At 27.7% G+C, this 13,114-nt stretch overlaps 1 protein-coding gene across 1 annotated transcript; it reads left to right on the top strand.

Moving 5' to 3' along the window:
* Positions 1–10,198: 10,198 nt before the first annotated feature.
* Positions 10,199–11,884, top strand: LOC127263099 (adenine/guanine permease AZG2). Its single transcript, XM_051292051.1, has one exon. The coding sequence runs from the start codon at positions 10,199–10,201 to the stop codon at positions 11,762–11,764; it is 1,566 nt and encodes a 521-aa protein (XP_051148008.1). The 3' UTR covers positions 11,765–11,884.
* The last annotated feature ends 1,230 nt before the right edge of the window (positions 11,885–13,114 follow it).

The following is a 13,114-nucleotide window of genomic DNA, read 5'->3' as shown; positions in this document are numbered from 1 at the left end:
AAGATAATTAGAGATATTTTGTTATTTAGTTCCGTGGTATTTTTACTTAAAAAAAAGAAAGAAACTAATACCTTTTACTTGGACATATGTAAATTAAAAAATAAATACATTTAATTCGGACGAAAGAAATATTAATATTTACTTATTTATTTATTTATTTTTTTTTAGGCATATTGATTTGATCCAATCTAACACAGTAATTAAAGCAATATATATTTTCTCACATTCACTGTGTGTGGGAACAAATCAAATTGCAATTCCAAGTGCTCCACTTATCAAGATCTGATCTCATATTATTAATATTATTATTATTATTATTATTATTATGACCTGATCAATGAACGATGTTGTAGCTAGCAGCTAGTAGTTAGAGACAGTCAGTCACGTGAGCGCGAACGTGATCACTCAGCAAATTAATTACTCCTTCCGTCCACGTTGGATCGGATCACTGTGTACATCATAAATTTAGGATAATTATAATTAGTAGATAATTAAAAATATATTAGTAAAAATAATTATATTATAATATAAATAATTATAAATTAAGGTTAAAATAACTAATTAGTTTAATTAAAATTAAAAAGAAAAATTAAATTAAAAATTTTAAAATGATATTAAAATGTATAATTATTTTTCAAAAAAAAAAAATGACATGGGATATGGGATGAACAAAAACCGCAATGTGGACTTAGCTAGGTATAACATATGTTAATTGTGGTCGTGGTATGTTTCTTTAGGAGGTTTGGGGAAATTTGAGTTTTTATTTGAATTTTGAGATAAGTTTGAATTTTGATATTTCTTTTATGTTTAAGTTTGGTTGGGGTTTGAGGAGTTTTGATGTATATTAATGCGATGGATAATGAATAAAATAATATAAATGTATATTATATTTAATTGATAAAATTTATATCGTATAACTTGATTATAAATTTATATTATACCCAATATATATATATCTAAATTTTTATTTATTTGTATTAGAGAAAATTTTATTTTTTACAAAATAATATATATTGTATATATTTTTTTTTACTTTATAATTATTATAAATATTAAATAAATAAAATATTTGAAAAAAAAATTATATTTAAAAAAAATACATATTGCAGCTTTTGCTGCAAGCTGCAGCAATTGTCGCTGCTTGAGGAGCCGGCGGCCTAGTTTGGGGAGCCGGCCCGGTTTGGCCCAGTTGTTTTGCCCAAACCGGAAGTTAGGTACGAGCACAGGCAATGGCCTAACCCAAAAAATCCTTCCTTTTCCCCTTCTACACTACACAAAAAAAATAAAAAAAATATATATATATATATAATAGTATATTTGTAACGAAATTTCGTTTCTAAAGTTCACGTAGCTAACATAATTTTATCTCTAATTTCTTCTTTAATATCATTAGTAACAGAAAAAATGAATTTAGGAACGAAAAAATCTCGTTACAAAATTAATAATTTCTTACAGTGTCTAGCCCATGTGTCTAATTTTGATTTTGAAACGGTAAGAAAAATGACAAAATGGTTTACATTTGTTTTGACGCAGGATGAAAGAGATAAAGAAATACAGCCGGATGGGGGAGAGAAAAAGATACAGGATTTCGTCGACGCTCCTTCTTCTACACCAGTCTGCATTCATAGACACGTCGATTTTTGGCTTGAAAAAAGGAGCTCTGCAAGCTAATTTGGTGGAGGATGGAAGTCGACAGTTTCATATCAGGCTTCAAAAGCGTCGTGCCGAAGACCATTGTTACCGGTGACAGAACCAGCTGTGCAGCTCCGGGGGATAAAGTTGTCATTTTTATTTGTTTCATTCTTTTTTATCGTTTATTTTTAGTTTCAACTTATTTCGAGCATATTTTTATTTGAAACAATCATTCGGGTGTTTGTGTGTATACAAAAATAATATAAAAACTTTCTCGTCGATTTATTTCTACCAACTTTATGTCATTTTAACTTTTTTAATTTTCATTAACACTATAATGTGATTGTGGAGAAAAAAAATAAAATAAAAGAAACAAAAAAAAATGTACTGTGTTACAAAATATAACGATATTTAATATAAAATATTTTTTTTTATATAATATTTTTATTTAAAAATATTATATATTATTATAAATTATAATAATAATAATAATAATATTACGAAGATTTATGTAGAATATTAATAAATTGGGGACCAATTTGATTACTAAATAAAAAATTTACACTTAAAAAATAAAATAAAATTGGGAAGGGCTTGGCCGCAACCCGCAAGCCCTCTGTGGTTATGATGAGGCCTGCAGAAGGATCATATCATTCCCCAATTAGTCATCTCAAATGATCTCAATTGCCTGCGCTACATGCTGCATGCATTACATTGGTTTTCTGATTATAAAAAATAAATATATATATATATATATATATATTTTTTTTTATTTTTTTTTTTTGTTGAAAGGGAAAAGTGAAATGATGACGTAGAAATAGAGAGAAACTGTCGATTAATTTCTTTGATGTGGATATTAGTTTTTTTTTTTTTTTTCTTTTCATTCACAAAAAATTTTAATTATATTTTACACTTACATTAAAGAATCCATTAAAAAAAAGAAGAAGAAAAAAAAGAAGAATATTATTTCCTCTGTCTCACTTTGTTCGTACAATATTTCTATTTCTGTTCGTCCCACCTGATTTTTCATTTTATTTTTATAAAAAAATATTATATACTTTAATCATATTTTAAATTTTATGATCAATATTTTTAAATCTTAATTAAATTAATTAATTATCTTAATTTTGATATATAATTATTTATATTGTATAGTAATTATTTTTACTAATATGGTTCTTAATTATTTATTAACTATATTTTATCTAGATTTTTATATTTATAGAAAAATTGACAAAAAAATGTGGGATGGAGAAAGTATTTGAACAAATAAATGTAATTGGAAATAACTTTATAATTATGTTGACTCATTGTTGTCACTTATGACAATGTCATTATATAAGAATTGTAATATGGTTTAATTAAATTGTGAAAGTGGAAAAAAATGGATATAAGATTACATTGCCATAGAATTTTTCATTTAGCAACATTCAATGTTTTATTTTATGATTTCTTAAACAAATCTCCAACAAATTGTGGAATGAAAGTAGGATAGCAAATTTAGTTCTTACCATATTCTCCTATACTTGTACCAAATTCCTATTTTCGAAGACGAGCATTTTGATTATTGAACTAATCAAACGGAGACGTTATTTCTCTCTTTAAGATATATGAGACGTTGTGGAAGAAGGATATCATAGACCACCAAAAAATAATGAAGAATGGAGTCTGATGCTCAACAAGTGAAGTGTCAGGAAAAAATAAAAATAAAAATGTGAAGTTAGATGCATGTGCGCTCATACCGTAATCCTTAACTTCATGGAGCTCGATCTGAGGCTCAGACGTTGATAGAAAATATTGCTGCTAATCAGATTGACTGACTAGAAAATAATAGACCAACGCTATTTACGGGTCTATCCTATTTTTTTGTTACTGTTGGAAAGACTATATGTCCAAATGAAGGAGCTCTCTAAGCTCACGAGGCCCGACATCTCTGGTAAGAATAAAGTTAAATATGTTATTAATGAAGTGAAAGCATCCACTCGGGCCAACACCATTCTTCTTGGACTTGCTACCGTTCTTGGGTCCAACAATATTTTGCGTAAATATTTGTATATTGTATTTTTTAGAATATTAATCGGAAAGCAAAAATTTTTAGTTAGGTGAACAAACTCAAATATGAAAATTGAGGTGAAGTGTTTGTTTGATTTGCATTTTAAACAAATAAAAAAATAAAAAATTACTAATCAATTCATATGCTTCTAATAAAAATACAAAACATAAATTATCAAATAGAATGATTTATGGTTGATACTTGTTGGACTTAAAAGTATCACAACTTTGTTTAAAAATTAATCCAATTAAACTATTTAAGCTAAAACATAAATAAAAATATTTTTCAAAATTTAATATATTACATACATTTATTACTTTTATATTATCTTTATCTTAATATATAATTATTTGTATTAAAATATAATTAATTTTACTAATAAATTTTTAATTATTTATTAATTTTATCGTTTGAAAATTCTTGTGTCTACCGAGATTATATCCTGAATGGAGAGAGTACTATTTAATCTACATAGATTTCACTAAAACTCATACTCTCTCCGAATGTTGCCATTTTTCATTTTTGTTCGTCCCAAAATATGGTTACTATTTCCTAATTTAGTAATTGTACTACTTACTTAACATAATAAATACCCTTCCTTACAATTTATTACACAAATGCCATTATTTTTATATTACACTATACTAATAAGGGGTATTTTTTTTTTTACTACAATCTAATATAATACTAATATTTAAAAATCTATATGCAAAAAGCAAACGTCATTCTTTCACCGAGACGGAGAGAGTATTTTTATTACCAAATAAAACATCAAAATAATATTTAAACTAAAATTCAAACTTAAACCAAACATTCTCTTAGCATTTTTTTTGTTTCATTATTATGAATCTCATGTTTTCTTATAAAATAAATTATTTTCTCTTACAAAATAAAATATAATATTAAATTCTCATATGAATACAAAAAAGAAACCAAAACAAATTTATATTTTCAAGCTTATTTTTACACTATTAATCAAAATATATGTCTTCAAAAGTTTCATATTAAATATATATTTTTCATTAAAAATATTACATAAAGATTTAAAATACATATTTGATATCTATTTATATTACATTAAGTACTTATGGTATATTTAATTGATAATTTTTTAAAATTTAGTTGAATATGTATTTGAGATAAAAAAATAATAATAATAATACATTTTTATTAAAGAAAAGCACTCTGGTGTGTTTGTTTGTGGTGTTTTGAGAATTTTTATTTTTTTACTATTTATTCATTTTTTTTTCAAAATATCAAATTAAATATTTACTTTTTATTCTTAGAATACATTAAAAAAATTTATTTTACATTCAAAATATTATATCTATACCTATTTTCATGATATCAAATAACCATTGAAATTTAAATTTTTATTATTTAAAACCACACTCAAAACCCAAAATCTAGGTTCTCAAATAAATAGAGTTATTTTCTATTAAAACTTTTAATATCTTTAAATTAATTCAAAACTCTAGTTTTTATTATTATTATTTTTTTTCCTACACAATATTATTTAAATTTAAATTCAAATCGAACTAATTATGCTCAATATTACCATATATTGTCCAATCCAGTAGAGATAGGAATAGGGCTGCAAGTGAGTAGGGGCCTCTCGAGTTTTGAGTTTTCCCAAATCAGCTAATTTAATTTAATTTAATTTTAGGTGCTACACATATGTATAATTAAAAGATACTCCCTCGTCTCATTCTCAATACAATAATCTTATTTATCATTTTTGTCCGTCCTAAAAGAATAGTCTTATTTTCATAAATAACCATATCATCATAAAACTATTCATACTTTTTCATTTTTATTACACAATTGTCACTACTTTTTACATTAATACACTCATAAGAGCAAAAAAAGTCTTTTATCCATATTTTTTACCAACTATCAATATAATATCAATATTCCTTAAATTCCGTACCCAATCCAATTAAGACTATATTTATGGGACGGAGGAAATATTATAATAGTAATACTACGAAAAGAATGTTAGAAACAGCTGAGTAAATTATTTACTTTAGTTTAAACTCAATATATATGTACCCCTAAATTTATACTACCACTATCATCGAAATATATGCCTAGCTGTGTTAAATTATACTCCTTCTGTCATAATACAATAGTCTTGTTTACTATTTTTGTCTGTTACAAAGCAATAGTCTCATTTCTATAAATAATCATATCACTATAAAACTATCATTACTTTTTCATTATTATTACACAATTGCCACTATTTTTTACACTAATACACTCACAAGGGCAAAAAAGTCTTTTACCTTTATTTTTTATCCACTACAAATATAGGGACGGAGAGAGAGTATAACATTTCTTTCTTGTTTTTTTGAGTGTGTTTTTTTGATAAAAAGATTGCAAAACTTGTTTTATTTATTGTGTGAATATATATGTTAAATTAAAATATGTACAAAATATCATATTCGTTTAAAATCGATGTTTAGTTATAAAGCACACTTAATTATTCAAATTTTATGCAAATCATATTATATGAATTTCAAAGAATTTAAATATATATTATATCTTCAATTTATTTATTTTTTTTATTTTTTTATTTTTTGTATTTTTCACTTTTTTTAATTAAAAACAAAAATATTAATTATTACTAAACCATGTTAAAATGTGTCCAAAAAAGTATAGAGTATATTTTCGTGACGGAAAAAATATGGGTTTAAATTCTACACGTATATTATTATTACATTAAATTAGAGATCATTTCTTTGTATTATAAAGGCTCTGTTGACTTACACCCAAAATTACTTCTAGCATTATTTATCAACATTAATACTTTAAAAATAATACTATCAAATACTTAATTTTTTTTTTCTTTTTTTTTTTTTTTTTTTTTTTTACTATCATTTATCAAAACTCACATATTTTTAAAAAAAATATTTTTTCATCAACCAAATTTATATTACTATTTATTTTTTTGTATTTGTTAAATTTATATTCACAATTCATTTATAATAAATAATTTTATTTGCTCGCAATTTTATCAATTACTGTTAGAATTTATGGAAAAATTATAAAATTATATTATTACGAAAATAAAAGTACAAAAATATATATTAGTGGGTTCGAGACTAAACTAAAATAAATAATAAAAAACAGATATTTAAGCTGATAGGAATAAAAGATTTGATGAAGATATTTGTTGTCTGATTTTCGGAGAAGATCGAAACGAGATGGATAACCCCATCGACGATATTGTGTCGAATGAAGTGACAATCAAACTCAATATGTTTAGTGAGCTCGTGGAAGGTATCATTAACAATTAATGAGATGTTTATTTTGTAATTAAATTGCATATTATTATTATATTTTCAACTTTTTGTTATGACATATAGATAAGACCAAATATAAATCTACTAAACTTGAATATCTAAAATATCTCAACATCTCCTCAAACTCAAGTGGTATAACAGAAACCAACTTGAGTTTGATAAAAGAAAAAGTGAATACAAAAGCAAAAGACCCGAATAAAAAATAACAGTTGTTTGTCTGTTGTTGTCGCGCCGCTTCACCGTATCAAAGTCAGAAACAATGCTCTAAATTGAATTAGAGTCGGAAACAACATGACTCATAACGGAGTCGAAAACGACAGGATTCTCACTGGAGCCAAAAGCGATGGGAGTACGCTCCACATAGTTGGAAATGACGAGATTCTAAATAGAGTCAGAAACGACGAGACTCTCAATGCAGTCGGACACATAGCTCTAGAGAAATATGACATATCGATTGCTGACAAATACGCAGACAGAACTCTCAAATCCAAATGTAAATGGAAACCAAAACTCTAAACAAAAAGATTAATGACAAAATTTCAAATTTTTGGAGACTACGGATACATTCCAGGTTGGATGTACCCGGAAAATCTAGATTGGTATATTGTGTCTACTCAAAGAGAAAAATAGGCTCTGATATCATGTTACAATTTATGAAAATATTATGAAATTGTATTATTACGAAAATAAGAGTACAATAATATATATACTAGTGAGCTCATGGCTAAACTTAAATAAATAATACAACAGAGATATGTATATATAATAATTACTCTTACTTTAACAAATAATAACTAATTTGTCATTATATTTTCTACTTATTCTACTACTCTTTTTATCAATCAGTTACTAAAGTTTTCATAATATTTTATTTTACTATTTACCTATCCACTTTAATATTAAAATACTATTATTATTTCTTAGGATTTGTTTGTTTAGTGTTTTACTTTGAAGTATTTGTTTAATGTGAGTAATATTTTTACTATTTTTTTTGCGCATCAAAAGTATTTATTTTTTTATTATAGTAAAAATAATCACATACTAATACTAAAGTATCTTTAACTTTTGTTTAAATTATAAATATATACCATTACACATATATATATAAAATACAAATAACATCCGTTTAAAAAAAGAAAAAAAAAGTACAAAGAGAGTTTAGGATTTAGGACTTATCAAAATGATCTTATATACTTCCCCCAAACAAAGTAAAAATATCAAAATATCTTATACATTCTTATTAAGTAATCAAATACTATTATTTTTTAATTTACTATAAAAATCCAAATATATACTTTTGTCAGGGACAAAGGAAGTAATATTTTATATTAAATATTAATTTTTTTTTGTAAAAGAATAGAATATTTATTATATATTGAGAATTATATCGATAAAAAAATTGGTTATAAGAACAAAGCGTTAATTTCTATACCCAACCAATCCCGTATAATTTACCGGTGGAAATATAATGTTTCATAAAAAAAAATATCACATCTAATAATTATTTTGAAAAACTTAAAAAAAAAAATCATAAAAAAATTATATTTGCTTTGACTTTTCAATATTCCCATAACCATTTCTATGCATAATTTTAATAAAAAATACTCTATTATATTTTTTAAATGATAGATCATATCAAATCATTATTATACAAATTTAACCCCCATATACAAGCCCAAATAAAAAATAAAAATAAAAACTTTTGTACCTTAAACAACATAAAAACAATTTTTTTTTTTTTTCTTTTAATCTTTAACATATATGTTCACAAGATATAGTAAATACTTATCATGTTAAAAAGATATTTTGCTTATAAAATTTAAAATGTATAAAAAATATTACATCTAAATATACTTTTAAATAATTTATATCAATTTCTTATAGACACTAATATTTGAAAGAAAAAAAAACAAAAACACACACACACACAAAATAAAATCCCATTGCAATCATTTATTTATCATACATTTTTAAAATAAATATTGCAGTGAATGTATAGAATATTCACCATATTGATTGCTTCAATGGAAAAATATTAAAGATAAATAATGTAATTTTGTTAAATAGTATGATAATTACCCGTCTTCCGGAAAAATTATGCCACTTGTTGAATATGTTGTTGTGCTGTTTTTATACTGTTTTAGTTCACTATGAATATAACCGTTTACTTTTTACGCGTAAATTTTAGAATACTTGTATTTTATTGTTACTAGTGCAATAGAAGAATAAAAAATATTTTTACATTAATACTCATTTACTTTTTAACGATATTTTTGCAATATTGTGTAAAATGTAAAAGTATTATTTATTAAACTAAAAAATATAATTACTAAAAAATATATATATTCTTTAAAAATGGACAAACTAAAATGACTAAATATAAATTAAGAGTAGGTGAAGTGAGTATTCTTTTTTTTTCTTTAAATGTCATATATTCAAATCTCTTTAACTTTTTTTTTTTAAAAAAATATATATAAAATCAAACACTTATATTTTAATACAAAAGATCATATCTAATAATCACTTTAAAATATATAAATAAAATAGACCATTCACAATTGTATTATTTTAATCTTTAATTTTATTTTTTTATTATTTCTTCTTACAAAATATTACATACAAACCAATTTTCACACAACACAAAAACACCCTGCAAATCAAGCCCGACGGAAAAGTCACACTAGGCGAATCATGTGTGGTAGGTGACCTGAGGCGTCGGGGGTTTACCTAGTGTGCATTTTTGGGTAGCGACTGCAAGTTCCCACGTCATTAAAAAAAAAAAAAAAAAAAAACTAAGCTAAACTAAACCCAAAAATAGCATCCCAAAAGTCACGAGTGGCTAACCCTAAACTAAAGCAACAATAAATCAATAATAGAGTCCATGCTTCTAACTAATTATAGAGTTTTAAATACAATAAAAGTCTTATTAAAATACCAATCCCATACGGGCATATGGCTATAAATTATATATTATCATTTCAAAAGTATTAGTTGATTTTGTCTAATTCGAAGATTGTCTTTGTCCTATACACAAATAAAAATATATATATATATACATTGTCTTTTCTCTTTTAATTTAATTGAAAGATTGTCCAATATATATATATACATATACATATAATATGTACTCATTCTTGATTCTCCATCATAAACTTCTTACAAGAAGTTGCAAACTTTTCATAATCCAAAGCCTAAGGAAAAGCACACAATGCACAAAAGGTTAGATGAAACCATTTCTAAGAGCAAAATTGGCAACTTGTTCAAGTTAGAGGCAAGAAAGACATCATTCACCGTCGAATTGCGCGCCGCCACCGCCACATTTCTCACCATGGCCTATATTATATCGGTCAATGCCACCATCTTGGCGGATTCCGGCGGGACATGCTCCATGGCCGATTGTTCGTCGCCTAAGAACCAAACTATCAGTCCTGAGTGTACCCTCAAATCTAATGCTGGTTATGAAAAATGTCTTTCTAAGATAAGAAATGACCTTATTGTTTCCACGGCTTTGTCCTCCATGATCGGGTCACTGGCTATGGGCTTACTAGCTAATCTCCCATTGGGCTTAGCCCCGGGCATGGGATCCAATGCATACGTGGCATATAATTTAGTGGGCTTCCATGGCTCCGGGCCGATATCATACAAGACTGCCATGGCCGTGGTCTTGCTCGAAGGTTGCGCTTTTTTCGCCATCTCTGTTTTTGGGCTCCGTGCAAAGTTGGCTCGGCTCATACCAACATCAGTACGACTGGCTTTTGCGGCCGGCATTGGGCTATTCATTGCCTTTGTAGGGCTACAAGCCCACCAAGGCGTAGGCCTAGTAGGCCCAGATCCAGCTACTCTGGTCACCCTTTCTGCTTGTAGAACTGTAGATTCAATCAATGGTCGATGTATTGACGGAAAAATGCAAAGCCCGAAATTTTGGTTAGGCTTCACGGGCTTTGTTATAATGTGCTATGGCCTTATGAAGAACATCAAAGGAAGCATGATATACGGAATGATTTTTGTCACAATAATATCATGGTTTAGGACAACCTCGGTCACAATTTTTCCACACACACCTCTTGGAGATACAAACTACAATTATTTCAAGAATATAGCAATCCTCCCCAAAATTGAGTCCATATTTTGGGCCATTAGCTTCAACGATTTTAACAAGGGCCAAGTATGGGTAGCCTTGGCTACATTGCTATACGTCGACGTTCTAGGGATGACGGGCTCATTGTACACAATGGCTGAAATTGCGGGGCTTGTGGATGACCAAGGAACCTTTGAGGGTGAGTACTTGGCCTACATGGTTGATGCGAGTGCGACAATTGTGGGATCAACCTTAGGAGTTTCCCCGATTGCTACATATATAGAATCAACGGCCGGGATCAGAGAAGGAGGTAGGACAGGATTGACGGCGGTGATCATAGCCATCTATTTTGGATTGTCTTTATTCTTTGCCCCTTTGATCACTAGCGTGCCGCGGTGGGCCATAGGCCCGTCTCTCGTGATGGTCGGGGTGTTGATGATGAGAGTGGTGAAGGATGTCGAGTGGGACAACATTAAAGAGGCCGTGCCAGCGTTTGTCACCATAATACTAATGCCTTTAACGTATTCCATCTCATACGGGATCATTGGGGGCATCGGCATGCACATGGTGTTAGGACTATACGATCATATTGTCAGATGGATAGCTTGGCTGATCGAGAAGCAGCAGAAGGTGTTGCGCAAGCAAATTCAGGTGTCGAATACCTCTGTAGGTCAACACAACATCGAAATAATTTAAGGAAACTTCGCAATAAGATGCCCGTACAAAATATGCTTCTCATTAAGCACAAGAAAGACACATTCGCTCGAGCATTTACATAAAAAATGAAATTTAAAACTTGATAATTATTCAATCAATAACTATCACTTAACAATTCAACATAATTTTCTTTTTGTTTTTAATTTTTGTTATAAATATTTAGATTGACAGTTGTGTGTTATGCAGAATAAAAGTCAATTATAATTTACTTTCATTTTAGAGTGTTGTTGTGTAGGTTTGACTTTTATTGCCAAAGTAACATAAACCTTTTCAACTGTATATAATAAAGATTGGTGATGTCGTAAATGTAAAAAAGATATGGGAAAATGACTTGTGATTTTGATTATCTTTTGTTAGAAATTTTAAATTAATTATGGCACAATTATAAAGATAAAGTTATAATTTAACATTTGCTTTGGAAAATATGGTTAAGTAATGTTGTTAAGGGCTAGCAAATCATTTGATTGGTACAAGTATCTATCCATTTACTCTTTGATTATTGAAATTGATGAAGTAGGATCTTACCAATGTCTCATACTTTGAATTGAGTTTCCATTGGCTACCATTGACAATGACAATAATATAGCACTTGGTGCTTAAGAATTAATATTTTTCTTCAAAACATGCTTGGATATATCCATACTCTTTAAAACCAATATGCCTTTTACGATGAATGGTGACAATTAATGAGTTTCTAATTTAGGTTCCTTGGCTTTGCCTTTTTTTTAAAAAAAAAAAAAAAAAATATTGTATATTACTCATTTTATCATTTTAGGACTTTAATGAACCATGTTAGAAAATAGTCCCGCAAGTAAAACGTTTTCATTAAAATGATCCTCTGCTGCCGAACTTGTCATGCTGGCCTGTTGTTGCTAACGTGGCTTGGCTTGTAAGAAAATTATTATACCGCGAGAATATTAAATAATTATCGAAAAATAAAATTTGATATCAATAATAATATATCGAAATAAATTCGATAATCATGACAATTTTATCGAAATAAATTCGATAATCTCGATAATAAATTATCGAAATAAATTCGATAATCACGTCGAGTCGAGGTGGAACCTCTGTCCGTAAAAACGAATACGCCCCGGTAGTGGCTCCGGTTCGTGGCGCAATATTTCCAAAGATAAAACAACGTTCGTCTCCAAATTAGGTGGCACCCCAATATTACGGTGCTCCAGCGAACTAAAACGAGGGAAACACACATTGTGTTGGGAGGCTAGAGGTCGGAAAGTCGCAGGAAAACTTAACCAGAGAACTCGCCGAAAGCTTTGCCTGAGAAGAGAGGATTAGAGAGGGAGAGATTAGGGAAAACTCTCAAGC

The sequence above is a fragment of the Andrographis paniculata genome, unplaced genomic scaffold (assembly GCF_009805555.1).
Source record: "Andrographis paniculata isolate CXL003 unplaced genomic scaffold, ASM980555v1 Contig66END, whole genome shotgun sequence".
NCBI lineage: Eukaryota > Viridiplantae > Streptophyta > Magnoliopsida > Lamiales > Acanthaceae > Andrographis > Andrographis paniculata.
This window is presented reverse-complemented; position numbering and strand designations above follow the sequence as displayed.